The sequence below is a fragment of the Benincasa hispida genome, chromosome 11 (genome assembly GCF_009727055.1).
Source record: "Benincasa hispida cultivar B227 chromosome 11, ASM972705v1, whole genome shotgun sequence".
NCBI lineage: Eukaryota > Viridiplantae > Streptophyta > Magnoliopsida > Cucurbitales > Cucurbitaceae > Benincasa > Benincasa hispida.
In genome coordinates, this window is record NC_052359.1 from 3,685,488 (window position 1) to 3,704,017 (window position 18,530).

The window sequence follows — 18,530 nt, forward strand, 5'->3', positions numbered from 1 at the left end:
GTAGACTCTATCTCATCAACGTTTAAATACTATGTACTTATTGCAAAAGAAACTCTCCAACCACAATCTAAGTCCAAACTGGTATTCTCTTTACAAAAAACACAATGAATCTATGGAACCCATCTTCATTCAGTGTCATTTGGCTTTTTTTTTTTTTTTTTTTTTTTTTGGGAATATGATGGAAAGGATGCTGGGATGGCACAAAAACTTCAACAATATAAGGGAGCTCTGTGAACGTATTAACAATCTAAGGAATACCAACACTAAAGATATCATCATATTTAATACCATCACTGCAATCTTATGAACTCTGTGGAACGAAAGAAATAAACGAACCTTCTAAGATCAAAGCAAGAATAGTATGCACCTGTGGGAGGATATATGCTCTCTGGTTGGCTGTTGGTCTTATAGAAACAAGCTTTTCAAGGACTACAACCCTTCTATGATCGCCATTAATCTCCACGCTTTTTGTAATCCTTAATCTCTTTGCTTTTATCTTTACTGGTTTTGGGCTTATCTCTAGCCCTACAACTTTTGTAATTTCTCCATTGTGCTTAATTAAAATTCATTGGAAGATGATGCAGGTGCTAAGAAGGTGTTCACCTAGTGGAGATGTTTTGGTGTACCCTCGACCCACGTATCCTTTTCTAAAAAAAATTTACCCACTAGTTTATCATTAAATTGGTGAATTAACCTTCATTCTATATCTATCTTAGTTTATAATTATAGTAAATCAAAAGAATTTGACTTGTCAACAAGCTATGAAGAAAAATTAGGTCATGTCTTTATTAATCTGGTTATAACTACTTGGGCTAGTTGCATAAATAGAATTCAAGCCCAAAATAATAGAATATGTAGTACAAGGATAAAATAATTGCATATATAGATAAAAAAATGGTAAAAGACTAAAAAACCCATGCCTAGTCACCATTTTGTTCGCTTCTTCCTGATTTTCTCAAATTAAAAGCTATCACTGATAGCAACTTTCAGTAATAATCACTAATACTGATAGCAGCTATCAGTGATAACCACTGATAGCAACTATCAGTGATAACACTGATAGTTCTATCAGCTGCTATCGCTGATAGCTTCTATCAATTGCTATCGATGATAGTTGTTATCAGTGATAGCTTTCAATTTGAGAAAAATTAATACAATCTTGAAATATTAGCTTTTAATTTGCTATCAATTATTAGTAGCTATCATTGATTCACTTTCATCAATTGGAATCAACGTTGAAATATTACTACTTAAGGCTATCAGTAGCTATCAATGATAGATTTATAAATAGTGACCAACAACTTTGATTACCATAGTAGTTATCACAATAATCTTTTATCATGGTTATCACCGATAGCAACTATCAGTCATTATCACTGATAGAATTTCATCAATTAGAATCAACCTTGAAATATTAACATTTAAGGCTATCAATGATAGACTTCTATAACTGGTTATCACCTTTGAAAGAAACTCGATATATAGATATCACCTAAGTTTTATCACCGATATTGCTAACATTACTCATATTGTGGTTATCAATGATATCTTCTTTTACTGATAACATCACTAATAAGATGTTATCAATGATCTCACTGATATTATGCTATCAGTGATAGTTCTCTATCACCGATAACGTGCTATCAGTGGTAGCTTCTATCACCGATAACGTGCTATCGGATAGCTTCTATCATCAATAACATGATATTAGTACTAGCTTCTATCATTGGTAACATGCTATAAGTAGTAGCTTCTATCAATCATAGCCACCGAACACCTTTTTGCCCCTTCCTCGTCCTTTCCAAACATTTATAAGTCCCTTTTCTTTTCGATGATAGCTTCTATCACTAATAAACATGCTATTAGTGATAACTTCTAGGCATTCCACTTATATTTTAGTTTGAAATTCAACTTTATTAATTAAATTCACTAAGTTCGCTATCAATGATCTATAAGTGGCTATTAACTATGAAAATATAATCAAAGATTAAGCTATCAATGATAGAAAGTATTAGGGGCTATCACTAATAGACTTTCATTTTCTATTTATATTTATTGTTTGTTATAATAATCAAACTTGATGATGGGCTTGTTGGTGTTAAGTCACTTATGAATTGAGTACTTTCAAGTCGTGCGTATGGAACTCGGCCTCATAATTCTTGTAAAAAAAAGGGAAAAAAAATTCAAATAAAGGAAAGAAAAATTTTAAAAATAAGAGAAAGAGAGGAAGTAAAAACTGAAAAAAAGAAAATTAAATAGAAAAAAAGAAAGCAAAAACCGAACAAATGAAAGAAAAACTAAAAAAGAAAAAGAAAAGGAAGAAGCAAAAAATCGGAGAAAGAAAAGAAAATAAAAGAATAAAAAAAGATAAGGGAAAAAGCAAAAATCGGAGAAAGGGAAGAAAATAAAAATAAAAAAAAGGAATAAGCAAGAACTGAAGAAAGAAAATAAAAATAAAAAAAGGAATAAGCAAAAATTGAAGAAAGAAAAGAAAGCAAAAAAAAAATAAAAAAAGGAAATGAAAGAAAATAAAAAATAAAGGAAAGAAAAAGAAAGGGAAAAAGAAGGAAATGAAAGAAAATAAAAAATAAAGGAAAGAAAAAGAAAGGGAAAAAGAAGGAAATGGAAGAAAATAAAAAGTAAAGGAAAGAAAAAGAAAGGGAAAAAGAAGGAAATGGAAGAAAATAAAAAATAAAGGAAAGAAGCAAAAATCGGATAAAAGAAAGAACAAAATAAAATAAAATAAAAAAAAGAAGAAGAAGCAAAAACTGAGAAAGAAAATAAAATGAAAAAAATGAAAAAGGTGAGGAAAGAAACAAAAATCGAAGAAAAGAAAGAAAATAAAAAGACTAAAAAAATGTGTACAACAAGATAAGACAAAGAGGACGAAATTGGAAATTAAAAAAAAAATTCAAAGATTGACTAATCAACTCATCCATATTTGCAAATATTTTAAAGATGTAATATATTTTTAGATTTTTTTCTCTTATTCTACTATGTATTACAAATATTCTAACTATTTTAAGTGTTGTTATATTATGATAAATATATTTATCATGAGAGTAGCAATTAGTTCGATAATACTCTCATTTATCATTATGCACTATTTTTTTTCCTGTAACGAAAAATATAAATACAATTTATTCGTAATTAATTACTTACTTTTTGAGTTCAACAGTAGAGATATGAATTGAGTTACTTCAAATTCTATGTAGTCGATTATACACTTTTTGTAAAAAAAAAAGAAGAAAGAATCAATTTGAACATAATACAAATGATTATGACACATACGAAACCAAAAAATCACAAATTTGAAGCTCCTATCCAATTTTGTTGGGAAAAAAAAAAAGATGAAAAGAAAGAAAAAGAATAAGAATAGAAGAAAAAAGATATATGACAAAAATACACCTAATCTTGTGCGTGTGCTTCACGCTTTAATGGGGCTTTTTTCTTTTTAAATTTTGTTTTAAAAAAATACCTTTCCCAAGCTTATTTAAATAGAGCAAATGGCAAGATCCACCCTTGAAATATGACGATAATTGCAACTACGTCCTCAAATTTTCAATTATAGAAATTAGACTCTCAAACGTTTACAAACATTAAAATTAGACCCCCAAACTTATTATAGTCGTAGAAATTGGACCCTCAAATAATAAAAGTTAAAACCCTCAAAACTTATATAATTGTTACAATTTATACAATTATTATAAGTTTGAGGATCCAATTTTAATCCTTGTGTAAGCTCAAGGGCTCAATTTATATAATTGAAAGTTTGAAATTATAATTGCAACTGACATCATACCTTAAGAGTAGTTTTTGCTATTTGTCCTTTAAATTATTGTATTTTTAAATAGGGCCAGATGAAATCCTTTCATGAACACACAAGATATGACTTTGCCCATAAGCAAAAAATATTTTTTATTTTCTATAAACATACACTTAAATTTTGTTTCTTTCAAAAGAAAAAAAGAAAAAATTTGCCCCATCTATATATGTTAATTATCTATATACTTTTTTTAAACTAAAGTGAACATTCTTTCAATCTAAGCAGAATATCTTCATAGACCTACTTGAAGCTAGAACTAACTACTTTCCATTTTTCTTATAGAATATAAGAATTTCATCACTTTCAATCATTTCAATTTTTAGCAGCGAAATTTTCAGGGCAATGTAAAAAGAAGAAGAAATTGTGATTAGGAAAAACACGATTTTCAATAAAATAAAAAAATTAATAATTACCTAACAAACCCTAATAAAATCTCTAAAAATTTATATTTTCCCTACATCCTCTGATAGGTTGTTAGTTTATAATCAAATCGTTGCTATAATACTTTAATTAGTTGAATTGAGTAATTTAAGTTTGGTGGCATTGTGATTAGGCAAGTTTAGAGAAAGGAGGTTTGTGTGAACTATGAAGTAGAAAAGTAGCAGCAAAAAGAGAAAATATAATATAATGGGCATTTGATGAATTCCCACATGCAAATGGCCAAATCCCTTTGTCTCTGGTGTTTTGATGTATCATTGGTTTTGAATCATAACAACGTGTGGGGTATGTCTCCATTATCTGATATTGCTTCCCTATAGTGGTTTTCTCTTTTTGGTTCACGCTTCATCAAGTTTTGTCCAATAAATAAAACTATTTTCAAGAAAATAATTCAATTAATTAAGATATATATCATCGATATAAAATATTGAAGGTTCAAAATCCTTTTACTCCTTGCGGAACTTAAAAAAAAGTACCTAAAGAAGCAAAAGAAAAAAAGCACAGAGATCCCATATATATATACCATGAATTTTGTTAAAAGATTAGGGTAACTTTGTCTTCATCGTGAAAGAAAATGAAGAAGATTTCGACTAGAAAAATGCCGTGATCATACACAGACGTTGTTTTCATGATGATTAGTTCAAGATTATTGAATGTCTTAGAGAATAAAATGAATTTGTCTATTCTCACAATCATTCCATGCGAAAAAGACCCTTCTTTTTGTTGGGTGAGAATGCAATTAAAGTCTCATATCTATTAAATAAGGGGATGATCATGAGTTTATAAGAGAATTATCTTCAATGGTGTGAAGCTTTTTAGGTGAAATCAAAAGCAAAATCATGAGGGTTTATGACCAAAGTGGACAATATCATACTAGTGGAGATTCTGGGTTTCGTCGTCCCTAACAAACTGATATCAAAGTGTAGAAAATAACAAGGTATTTAAGTGGGTTTTATTGGGTTTTTTTTGGTGAATTTAAAAGCCTAATGGCATTCTTGTAATTTTTTTGAGCAGTGACAATTTTGTAATTATTCCATCTTCTCCAAAATAGAGCTAAAAATCGTGTGTTTTGTTTTGCCAAAGAAGAGGGTAGCAACCTGGGAGCCTTCGAAGTTGACGAGCCGCCTGAGTGTAGAGATTCGGAGGCAGCCGTCCGAGAGGAAGTGGTCGACAGAGAGATTCGAGAAATCGGAGGCCGCTAGTTTATTTTTGCGAAGAAGAGAAGCGGTCAGAGGTGGGTAGCACACTGTTTTGGGCTGTTTTGCAGTGGGTTGTTTTCAGTTTTTAGAGGCGACGTTGTGTGCGGATCTCTCTCGATATCACTGGATATTGAAATTACAGATTAGTGATTTTGTTGATTATCTGTAATTTGAAATTCCTTTATTGCTCATTAATAAATTAATTCAAGCTGGTTCTCAAAGTGGATGTAGACTAAACTGGTCGAACTACTATATATCTTAGTATTTTTTACTGCTTTCGATTTATTTCTGCTGATTGTTTGCATTCTGTTTGACCATCTAAGTTAGGTTAAAAAACTCTCACAAGTGGTATCAGAGCTCTAGTTGATCCAAGGAAGGTGTGTGGTAGTGTATGCTGGCATATTCTTTGGTCAGGATAATTTTTGTTGGGTTTAATTTGACAGATGGCTTCGATGTCTACACGGTTCGAAGTTGTTAAATTTGATGGGAAAGGTGATTTCGGGTTATGGAAGAAAAAGATTAGGGCTATTTTGGTACAACAAAAGGTAGCCAAAATCTTAGACATAGATAACCTTCCACCAACAATTACATAAGCTGAAAAAGGGGATATGGATGAGATGATCTATTTGACAATAATTCTGCATCTGTCAGATGGAGTGCTTAGACCAGTAGATGAGGCCACTATTACAGTGGAGTTGTGGAAGAAATTAGAAAGTCTTTATTTGACTAAGTCCTTGCCAAATAAATTATATATAAAGGAGAAATTCTTTGGATATAAGATGGACTCAAGTAAAGGCTCAGAAGAGAACTTAGATGAATTCTAGAAGATTATAGTTGATTTCAATAATATCGGTGAGAAGATGTCGGATGAAAATCAAGCAGTTATTCTTCTGAATTCTTTTCCAGAATCGTATCGAAAATTAAGGCAACTATTAAATATGGATGGGATTCATTGTCTATGGATATAGTGTTGGATGCCTTGAGAACGAGAAATCTCGAGATTAAAAAGGAACGCAAAGATGGAGAGTTACTCATGGCCAGAGGCAGAAGTAAGAAAAAGAACGGAAAAGGAAAAGAGTCGAGATCCAGGTCGAAATCAAAGGGAAAAACCAAAAAGTGTTTCCTATGTCATAAATAAGGACACTTTAGAAAAAATTGCCCTTTGAATAAGAGCAAGGAAGCATGAAGTAGCAAGCATGCAGGGGATTATAGTGCAGCAAATGTTACTGATGGGTATGATTCAACAGAGGTTTTGATGGTGTCTAGCAGGGACATTCAGAATGCTTGGATCATGGATTCAGGGTGCACATTTCACATGACTCCTAATCGGGATTTCTTGATTGACATTTAGGAAAATAATGGGGGATCAGTTTTGCTTGGTGATAATGATGTAAAAAGAATTGTGTCAGTTCGAATTGCAACACATGATGGTATGATCAGAATTCTTACAAATGTAAGGTATGTTCCATAACTCAAACGAAATCTAATTTCTCTGAGCGAATTAGATAGAGCAGATTATTCCTATAAATCTGAGAATGGAGTTCTGAAGGTTATCAAGGGTTCTTTGGTTAAGCTGAAGGGAACCTTGAGAAATGACCTTTATGTGTTGGAGGGTACTGCAGTTTCAGGTAGTGTTGCTGTTGCATCTGGGAAAGAAACAGTTAAGTCTATGTTATGGCATAACAGATTAGCTCATGTGAGTGAAAGAGGTCTGCAAGCTCTTTCACAACAAGGTTTTCTTGGAGGAGTTAAAGACATTGAACTCCCATTTTTTGAACATTGCATAATGGGAAAGTCTACTAGAGTGAAGGTTGGGAAGGGGAAGTATTCTACCAAAGAAATTTTGGATTATGTCCATTTAGATTTGTGGGGTCCTACAAAGGTACCTTCTATGGGAGGTTCGAGATACTTTATATCAATCATTGATGACTTTTCAAGAAAGGTGTGGATGTATCCACTGAAACAGAAGGATGAAGCTTTTGGGAAATTTCTTGAATGGAAAAAGCAGGTTGAGAACTAGACAGACAGAAAGGTAAAGTATCTGAGGATAGACAATGGTTTGGAATTTGTGAATCATAAATTTGATAAATTTTGCAAATCTGAGGGAATTACGAGGCATTTCAATGTTACGTACACTCCACAGCAGAATGATTTAGTTGAGAGGTTCAACAGAACAATTATGAAGCGTACAAGATGTCTCTTGACAAATGCTTCATTACCCTTGAATTTTTTTTTTTTTTTTTGGGGGGGGAAGCTGTGCAAACAACCTGTTATCTTATTAATAGGAGTGCGTCTTCCGCTTTAGACCTAAAGATTCCTCAGGAGATATGGACAGGAAAAGCTCCAAGCTTGGATCATCTCAGAGTGTTTGGATGTTCAACTTATGCTCATGTTAAGGAAGGGAAGCTGAACAAGAGGGCACTGAAATGTATGTTTATTGGCTATCCCCAGGGTGTTAAAGGATATAAACTTTGGTGCTTGGAAGAGAGCAGAAATAAATGCATTATCAGCAGAGATGTGACTTTTAATGAAACAGAGATGCCATTTTATGTTAAAGAGTAGCAGAAACAGTAGACAATTGATCAGGTTGAGGCAGAGGTTAGAATTGATTCTAAAGCACGACCATCAGTTAGTTCAGGTGATTCTAGTGATCAGTCATCCAGTTCTGATGGTAGACAGCCTCAATTACAGAGGACTTTGATTGATGAGGGAGCTTTTGGTAAAGAAAGCTCAAGTAGCAGTGACCTACAGAACTATCAGCTTACACGTGACAGACCTCAGCGGGTGAGGCAAGCTTCTACGAGGTATGGTTATGTTGATTTAGTTGCTTATGCTCTTACTTGTGCAGCTGACAGTATTGAAGCAGAGCCTCTTACTTTTGAGGAGGCTATTGTATCTGATTCGAAGGAATAATGGAAGGATGCTATGGAAGCAGAGTTGTTCTTGTTGCAGAAGAATCAGACATGGTCATTGGTTCCAAGGCCTCCTAATAGGTACAAGAGGTGACAACAAGCCTAAGTATAAGGCTAGAATGGTAGCCAAGGGCTACACTCAAAAGGAGGGAGTTGACTTTCATGAGATTTTCTCTCAAGTGATGGACGTCACCACAGCTTTCCTTCATGGTGAATTGGAGGAAGTGATCTACATGGCCAATGAGAGGGTGAGACCCCTTGTTCAAGATCTGGGGTTTTGTAATAACGGCTAGGTCAATAAGCTGTTTTACCCCCGAAATTCCATCTAGGTCCTTAAGTTCCATTGATTCTCTAATGAACAATTGGTTTATGATCCAATCACTAAACTGAGTCCCTCTCGGGCCAATGAGAGGGTGAGACCCCTTGTTCAAGATCTGGAATCAACACTTAAGAGAACAACATTACTTCTATCTCTAAATTGGGTAGGCGTGAATTCCATCTTACACCCTATGTTCCCAGTTATCTATCCGGTCTTACTCTTGAAATGGGAGACCTATTGAGCTGACGCTGTTGAGCTAACTCTCACCTATGCAAATCTAAGGATAATCCTGAATAAATAGGAGTTTATAGTTAGCTCAAGATTAAGATCGAGTTACCCAGGTCATCTAAGAGAAATAGTCAGTCTTAAATAGTAAACAGTGTTTATAAAGTAAGAGTGACTTATTTCTTGATCCGATCTTATGCAAACTCATTGCATAGGACGTCCTACTCTTCATGTCAATATATGAACAAATCAGGATCACTTCGTTTGTAGAATTTTACAACAAATTATAATAACTATAGAGTGGGCTGCATTCGATAGTGTTACTAGAATAAGGCACCCAACCTTATTTGTATACTATGGACCATTTTGGTTATTTACTTGAACTCGATCCATCTTTTGTCTCCACATAAAATTCAAGTATTCATATAATAGCCATGGATCTTAGTTTACTGAATTTATTCTTTACAAATGCAATTTACAAAATTCATTAATAACTTTATTGAATAAATTTCGAATAGCATCTTTATTGATAATAGAATATGTTTAACTTTATAAACTGCGAGTTTTAGGACATTCAACCCAACAATAACATGTCTAGTATATAAATAATACAAGTAAAATACTGAATGTAAATTATATCAATAGTATAGAACAAATAAATTGAATAATATTTAATAGATGAACAACATATTAAATTAAGTACACAAACAAACCTGGATTCACTTCTTTTAATTTTGAAAAGAACTTTGGAATCAAAGCATAAGAAGCATTGGCATCCTCTTTCAGCAACTTCATAATAGGCTCTTTTGCCTTTCAAACCTTATAATAACTTACAGAAACAACGTAATTTATATGCATAATATACACAATATCTTTTGGTGTTGAATGATCATAACTATATCTTAAATTCTCAACCATACATTGACTAATAAATTGTGAAGATGCTTGTCTATGAGAAGAACGAACGATCATGAAGCCATTATGATCACTTATGTACTTTCAAATCATCCATAATTCACTACTTTTATAACATGATGCTCTAATAAACCAATGGCAACCATCCTGAGTACATTTCAACTCAACAACTCTTGAATTAGATCTCAAAGTCCTAAACTCAAAATTATTTTTGACAGCTATAGAATGGAATGACTTCAACAAAATTTCTTTACTACAAAACAAATCTTTCTCCTTTAAAGCCAACATATCTTTAATATTTCTAATATTAACATCCCTAAAAACTTCTAATTCACCTTCCAAATTAGCCTCAACTATAGAAGAAGAAGAAGAAGAAGAAGAAGAAGAAGAAGAAGAAGAAGAAGAAGAAGCAATCGAAACATCTGAAAGCGTATTCACAACATGAGCAACCAAAAGATATTTAGTACATCGATCCTTAATCAAAGTAAAAAACCAAGATATACATTTTATCTTCAAGAATCATAAGCACATGCTGAACACCATTACTGTTCGGATCGGGAATCGATGTCATTAATTCGACTCCAAACCGAAAAAAAAGAAAATTTATAAATACCAAACTACTCCTATTACTACAAAGACGTAGTAACAGTGGTAAGTTTGAGTCGATCCGCAGAGAAGCACGATTGGTTTCGTTAAGCTAATTTTCTAACTAGAGCGATAAATAGAGGGTTTTAATGTGGAAGAGAAAACATGCGTGAAATTAAAATAAAATGCAATGGATATATGAAATAGTAATGGATTCATTTAGTTCTAGATCAAGTAGCCATTCATTGTAAATTAAATCATTATTTTTAGCAAACATATCATATATTCGAATTATGCATGCATAGCTACCCAATCGATGCGAATTAACCAATCTCTATAAGCCTGAAAATCAATTAATCCAAACTGATTGAGCGTCCTAATTCATAATTAAGGCTGGAAAGCCATGTCCTAACTAACCTACATGCTTCTAGATGCAATTGGGTCCTCAACGGCCATAAAGAACTAGAAACACATGCATTAAGATTCATGATTCAACTATGTTGATTAAATGTCAGGACAACCATGTTCAAATAATCAATTTATTCTTTAAATCTGGATTAAACATGGATGCAAAATTCATGGACAGCCAAAAAACCTAAACATACTTATCTAATCTGTGCTACAAGGGTAAATTCAAAGCACGAACAATTACAAGGATACGTGCGAGCTTGATTTTAACTAGCGAAGACATGCGTTCATGATAGGGGTGTCAATCCAACACATAAAAGCAAGTCTAAATTAAACAAGATTAAAAAAAAACGTAATTATGAATTAAAGCATAAAAATTGAATAGAAAATTCATCTAAATAGAAAGAATGTTCGATCCAAGAACTAAACGAAAGATTACCTCATCGATTCATAGAAAAACCGACGGGATGCATTCCAGTACACGTTCATAATCCAAAAATAAAACAAAAACTAACCTAACGAAATTGAAAATTGAAGGGAATAGAAGAAGAATGAAGATTAACTTCGACCTGCAAGAATCAGCATATTCTAACCTAGGGTCGAGAAAATGTATTTATAATGATCAACGCAGAGCGTTGCAACGCTAATGCGGCAGGACGGAAGCATCAACGTTGAAGTCCAATGCTTGGTCCAATGCTAGGTTGGCGCGCGCTCAGCTCCATGCAACGCTCTAAGGAAGCGTTGCAACGCTGATGCTTCTGCCTTCAAGCATTGGAGTTCAGCGTTGAGATGCGTTGGGATGTTGGAGATGATTCAACATTGGTGCGTCGTGACGCTTGGAATAACGTTGCAACGCTGTGTCCATGATACGTGTTGTTATGCGATGAAAAAATGGTGTAGAATGCGATGGTGGAATATGCATTGTGCATGCAAGTTTTCTCAGTAAGACCCAAGTATAAATCCTACTGAGTTGTCTGGTAAGCCCAGAGTCGAAAAAGGGACTAAGGAAAACAGTATGCGATGGTAATTTTAGATCACTTTGCGGTAACAAATAAATCAAGGTTTGGTTGGTTTGTTGTTTGAAGTATAAAAAATATGCGGAGGTTTTGAGAAAAGAGTAATTTTGCGAAAGATACACTGAGTATGCGGAGGAACGGGTTGAGAAGGTCTTTAGCTAGCGTTTCCCCGGAATGCCTTCAAGCTATGCGATCATGCTACACTCATGCGACAACAAATCATTTTCCAATTCAAATGCGACAGTTCCTAGTTCTAGGACGCATGCGATGAATGCGATAGTGTCTATAGAGCTTATTCCTAAGTCTCTACTTCTTGCCCATGCGATGATGAAAGATGCACACAAGGACAAGATGACCACATACAATCATATCCTATCTCTAGGGTGCATGCGATGCATTAATAGCAAACAAAACTTATTACTAAACTTTTATCTCTTGATTATGCGTTTCTAATCTGACTCTCTCGAGCCTAGATTGTAATCTGACCTTTCCAAGCCTAAAATCTATCCTTAGACTACCCTCCTGAGTATCTCTAATAGACGAATGACGCATACATAATATAAGATGATCACATAAAATGAAGATCCCAAGTTATGCTAGCTAAGTGCTTCTCAACCCATTCAACAGATTTAGCTACTCATGTGTAATGTACAGAGAGTGGACGAATATAAAGATGCAATTTTCATTTTTTATAAATAAGTTAAGAGTACAAAATGACAGTGGAAAATAAGGGTAGAGAGTCTGGTAGCAATTTCTTACTTTCCAAGGCTTTTACACCGCGTTATCTCTATTCTGCCCAAAAGATGTTCTTGCTTCCGCAAGAGTTGGCCCTCCCTTTGCTTTCGACGCTCCCTGGCACTCTTCTGAGTTCACCAGGACGATCTCTCGGAGTAATCTCCCTTCACTCACTTCCACCTTCTAAGTAAAAAGAAAAACTATGAATAAGACTAACTCTATCTGTATGGTGAATTCTGTAAAACTGGGCGAACTCCTTCACTGAAGGTGGCCTTCGGTATTTATAGAACTTTAGGGTGAAAAGATTCTTCTCTCTTATGATTGCACTGATGGGTCGACATTAATTCTCTGTTTGATGCGCCGAATATTTGTCACGGAAAAGTTGAGTGTACTTGCTAGAGTAGGTCGTTAATGGCTTGTCAACTTAATTCGGAATTGACCATCATCAGCTTTCTGTCCCATCGTGATTTATTAAGCTTTCACCCAGATGCACCCACCTTGATGCGCCGGCTCTATGCGGCCACCTTCTTTGAGCAGAATTTCATGAATGCAAACGATCGCATAGCTTTGCGGTCGCAATCTCTTATGCGTTTGGACGTTAATTTCTTCAGATCGCATTTCTGCCTTGCGTCAATGCATTTTCTGCAAAAAAATACATAAGTTAACTGTTTTAATGCGATGGATGCATGCGATCGTAATGTTGTGAACTTAATGCTTTTGGATGCAATATTGTATATTTTTGTCAGTTCTACAAGTGGTTATATTTTTTTTACGGAGGAGGAACAATATTATGGAAGTCTGCCAAATAGACTTGCATAGCTATATCCACTATGGAATAAGAATTTATTGCTCTAGAACTAGTAGGATAGGAGGCTGAATGGCTTAGAAGCCTACTAGAGGATGGGTAGAATGCCTAGACAGAGCACAGTTCAGGTAGCCAAAACTAAACCTAATCCTATCAAGAGAAGAAAGGAAAGGCACAACCCTCTAAAGATAGCCATGGAAAGAAGAAGAGAATGGCTAGAATGCCTAGACAGAGCACTGTTTAGTGAGCCTTTTGTCATATAATTAGGCCTTAAAGTTGGATTTGATACTAAAAGAAAAGATAATATTTATGTAAGCCTAAGTTGATTCCATCTTCCACTTTGCACCGTCTTGCAAGATTTGGTAAGATTTAGAGAAGTCACAAGAAAAACATTATAAAGTTGAGGTGAAATTAATTAATACCGTGATATGATTGACTGATTTTATTATAGGTAAAATTTAGACAACGTATCTTTGCATTATATGTTGCTTTGTGTTAAGTATCTTGTGCTATCTCCTTGCTAATTCTGCATGATTTTTTCTTTATAAGTTGGAATGTGTTATTTTTCTTTTCTTTTTTTTTTTTTCCAATTTTTTGATTTACTTTTCTTTTTATTTTTTCCCATTTTCTTTATTGTTCTTGTAGATAATATTTAATTTCCTTGGAAGGTTCTTTAAGGCTGTTTTGATGAACTATATGTTGTGTTTATTGGTTTCTGTTTTGGATTAACCTGTTCGAATTAGAAGAGTGTGTGCATTAAGGGTTTTGAGTTTAGAGATTCTATGTCTAAACGAATTTTTTGCACTGTTATTGAACATTATATACTTTTTCATTAAGGGTATTATCAACAGTCAATTAGACTAGATTGAATTGTTGTTGAGTATAGTAAATCACTTAGAGATCAAAAAGTAAGAACTCGAGACAAGCAGTTATTATTGTATTGAGAGGATCTCAATCAAAACTCAAGAGAAGTGTGTATGTAGAAATGAGGGGGCTCAAAATTAAGGGAACATAAGTTGAAACGGAAGTAAGCTTTACTTGAGATGTTGAAGAGGGAGTCTATCAGTTAAAACCTTCGTTTAATTGCTTGACTCTTTATTTAGTGAAGTTTCTTTTCACCTGACATACAATCTCTTGGAGTAGGTGACATTGTACTGAACTAGGTTATCAATCTTTGAGGTACTCTAACTTTGTTCAAATTGTTTGTTATTAAGTTATTTAATTCGTTAGTTATATCTTGTTACAACATTGTGTCTCTAGCTTCTATTTAATCAATGTTAAATCTTTAATTTTTCAATATCCATAGTCAGCTAAATTTAATTACTCTAATCTATTTTCCTACTTTCGTGTTAGCTAAGACACTGTTTTTTTCATTAGATTAAACAATATTTGCATGTTTTCTTATAATTAGACTACTTCAAGTGTTTTTCCATTGTTGAGTTTAGTTACTTTTAGTTGATTGTTGGTTTTGTAGCTCCAAATACTTTTATATAGTTAAGTTTATACATTCTTTTATTAACTTAATTTGGAGTGTGTTTTGTTAATTGTTGGATGAATGTTTGTACGTTTTATTAATTTATCTATAGAGGTATTTGTAAAAAATAATTACAAATTGAAAAATAATTATCAATTTCACAACTTATCCCCAGTACAATTGGAGATTTAATGACAGTGAAAAATTATTATAAACACATTTAAGCGTTTGTATAGTTTCACAATCTATTTTTTATTTATTTTTATTTTTTTAGATTTATCGAGTTCAACAAATATGTGTTTGATAAATAATTCGAATTTATTTTTAAAAATTGTTTTCAGGTTCTTAGGAGCCATTATTTTCATTTTGGAAGATATTATTTATAATGCCTATAAAAACCCACCAAGACTAAAGAACATATATTTTATTAGGGCTCTTGCCATGAGACTGAGAGATGAAATGGCTTCTGAAACGACATTGCATTGCTCTAATTTTTTACATATTATTTATGCAAGTTTCTCTTAATTCCCTCTTGAGGGTTACATTATTAAATAATTTCTCATTTTCTATACAGCAATGATGGGAAAAAAAGATTACATTTTAATGATATAAAATATCATAGTATTTTCTCTAAAAAAAGGGAAATTTCATTGTGTGGTTGAGCAATAATTGAAATTGATGTACTATGTAATTTTAAAAATGAAATGATTTTTTTCAAAGATATTGTAATTAAAGTATAGGTGAAAAATCGAATCTTTGACCTTGTGATCGATAGTATAAACACTATGTTAGTTGAGCTACGCTCATGTTGACAATATATATATAATCTCTTCCCAATTAGAGAAAAATTTATAATCATAACCTTCTTATACATATATATAGAGAAAATTTCTTCTTTATCCACCCTTATTTATCCACCCTTATTTGAATAGTTTGTAAAAAATAAATAATACATTGGCAAACAGAGTGAATTTGTAGATTGAGGTGATATTTTCTTTAATCCTATAGTTATCTACTTTGGATTATTTTCCAAATAAACTATTAAGATTTTTTTTTTAAAAAAATACAAAGGCAGAAAAAACATTGAGATGGTTGAAATTCATTTAAATTAGAAATGAATTAAGCCAACTTTTGTCATCCATTACTGCCAAATAGGGATCTAAATAAGAAGTGAACTTTTGTCATCCATTACTGCCTCTAGCATGCTGCTAAACTTCGCCTCGGCGGGTTGAGGCCGACACCTTTTTCTAGACCTATTTTGTCTTAGGCTTATGCTTTTGGCCGGAATTTGCATAAGGCATACACCATTAAGTATTCTATCAAGTTTGGCCTTAGCCTTGGCTGAAGTGAGTACATGGGCTTGGGCAACCCTCTCCCTAAGCTATCTAATTTAGTTATATTGTGCTATTTCAATTAGAATCTTGTTATTTTCTTGGCTTTGTCGTTTTCGTTCTTGGAAGACGTTGATTATGCCTCGCGGTTCAAAATGACCGAGAACAATTTGTTTAAAATGTTGAGGATCCCACATGGAAAAGAAATCAAGGAATCTATAGGTGCGTTACTCCTAATATTTTTTTACAATTAATTGATTTTAAGATGACTCAACCCATCTTATTTAATAAAAATTAATAGAAAAACAAAATAAAGTATGGTCCAATCAATTTGTCACGATACACTTACGTAATTCAAATTTAACTTTGAATCGTTGTTTCGAATTTGACATTCATTAAAAGCAACTTCAACATATATTTAGAAAACAACATCAATTCTCGATCTCTTACCCAATGTTTTTATTTTTGTTGACATAATAAGAATATTGGGTTCATTACTTATAAAAGGGATTCTCAATTCTTATTTGAGATGGAGTTTTTGAGTGCATATCCACCATCATAACCTCCTTCTTCTCCACTTCCTTTGCTATTATCATATTCTCCTCCATGCACTCCTCCATTACCATAACCACCACTTCCACTACTACCACCATGGCCTCCTACTCCATAGCCACCGCCAACTCCTCCACCACTCCCATACCCATTGTCACGTGCTCCGTACCCACGTGAGTCTCCATAGCCATTGTCACGTGCTCCATATCCACGTGAATCTCCATAGGCATTGCTAGACTCAGGACCTCCTTTACTTCCATAACCCACTCCATGATCTCTTCGTTGGTCATATCCATTGCCATTTCCATATCCTGAACCTCCAAGGGAAGGGCCATAACGATAGCCTCCACCGCCATTGCTACCATAACCATCACCATGTCCTCCTACACCTCCATATCCACCACCATTACCATATCCAACCCCACGATCATCATTTCCATCTCTATATCTAGGATTATGTTCTCCACCACCTTCGTATCGTCCGGAACCTCCAAGAGCAGAGTCTCCAATTCCATATCCTCTATTGGAGCCTCCACCATATGAATTATCATAGGATCCATCACGATGGCTAGGATCGTACCCTACTCTTGGACTAGGACGATCATAATCGTAATGACGAGTACGTGGATCATAATCAAGAAGAATTCTGGCAGCCGAAGCTAAGCCTAAACTCACAAAGAGAAGTAAGCCAAAGCACAAAACTCTAGGGATAGCCATAGCCAAATGGATAGGAATGCCTAGAATGCATCCATCCATCACCTTATATAGAAAACGAGGATGCCTTAGCTTCTCTATAGTGTGCTAGCTTAGTGGTTATTAAGGAGGGGCAGATGCAAAAAAAATTATTAATTTTGGATATGCAGCTCAAACAAGGTTCAAGAGGCAAGCACTACAGTGTGCTTTTGCCTATGTCATTAACCTCAAAAGTAAGATTATAATTGGAACTAGAATCACATCAATACCTGCCTTTGGATCCCATCTTCCACTTGCACTACCATTTTGCTAGATTTTAGTAAACTTTACACAAAAGCGAAGAAAAAAAACTTAAAATGTAATACACAATGTTAGAACAGTTCGTTAAGGTATAAGAATCGCCTTGCTCCTCAAAATTATAATTCGTTTCTTTAAACGACTCTCAGTAAATCACATCTTTATACCACAAATTCAGAAAAGGAAAATAACTCCTTCAAATAAGAGATAGAAGATAAATCCATGTTTCATTTTGAGCTCAAGAATGATCTAGAGCAAAACCTTAAGATCTATAGGAAACCTTTTTTGCTTCCACAATCTCTAAGATCCAACCCACACTTTGTTTGGCTACCGTACAAGAACAAAAAACTTCAATCAAAATTTCTCAAAAGCCAGCAACCCCTTATCAAGAAACAACTTTGCTTCAAATAAGCATTAATGGAGAAGGAAATAGCCCCATTTCAAAATCTATAGAACTTATATAAGGAAAACATCTAGAGAAATAAACATGCAGAATTTTCTAGATAAGAAAGAAAAATTATCTGTAGGATTAGAATTTGAGGAGACATTCCTGTAAAACATTCCTGAGAAATCAAAAGCAAGCAAAGAACAAAAGCCAAGCAACCTTAAGAAATACAGTCATCCAAATCATCTAATAGATATAAATAATGAAAAGACCACTCAGATTTTCTAACTTTGTCAATCCACACCAAAACTGAAATTTAACAGTTGAATTTTCTTTTTTTTTTTTTTCTCGAAAAATATAAAGAAGAGAGAAAAGGAGAAAAGGGAAGAATGAAGAAAGAAGAAAGAAGAGAAGG

General features: G+C 33.6%; 1 protein-coding gene across 1 annotated transcript; it reads right to left on the reverse strand.

The window, feature by feature from the left end:
* Positions 1–16,701: 16,701 nt before the first annotated feature.
* Positions 16,702–17,457, reverse strand: LOC120090185 (glycine-rich cell wall structural protein 2-like). Its single transcript, XM_039047713.1, has one exon. The coding sequence runs from the start codon at positions 17,455–17,457 to the stop codon at positions 16,702–16,704; it is 756 nt and encodes a 251-aa protein (XP_038903641.1).
* Positions 17,458–18,530: the final 1,073 nt, after the last annotated feature.

Bases quoted from the DNA above. Each gene is read 5' to 3' on its own strand.
- LOC120090185 (XM_039047713.1), bottom strand. From the start codon at position 17,457: ATGGCTATCCCTAGAGTTTTGTGCTTTGGCTTACTTCTCTTTGTGAGT.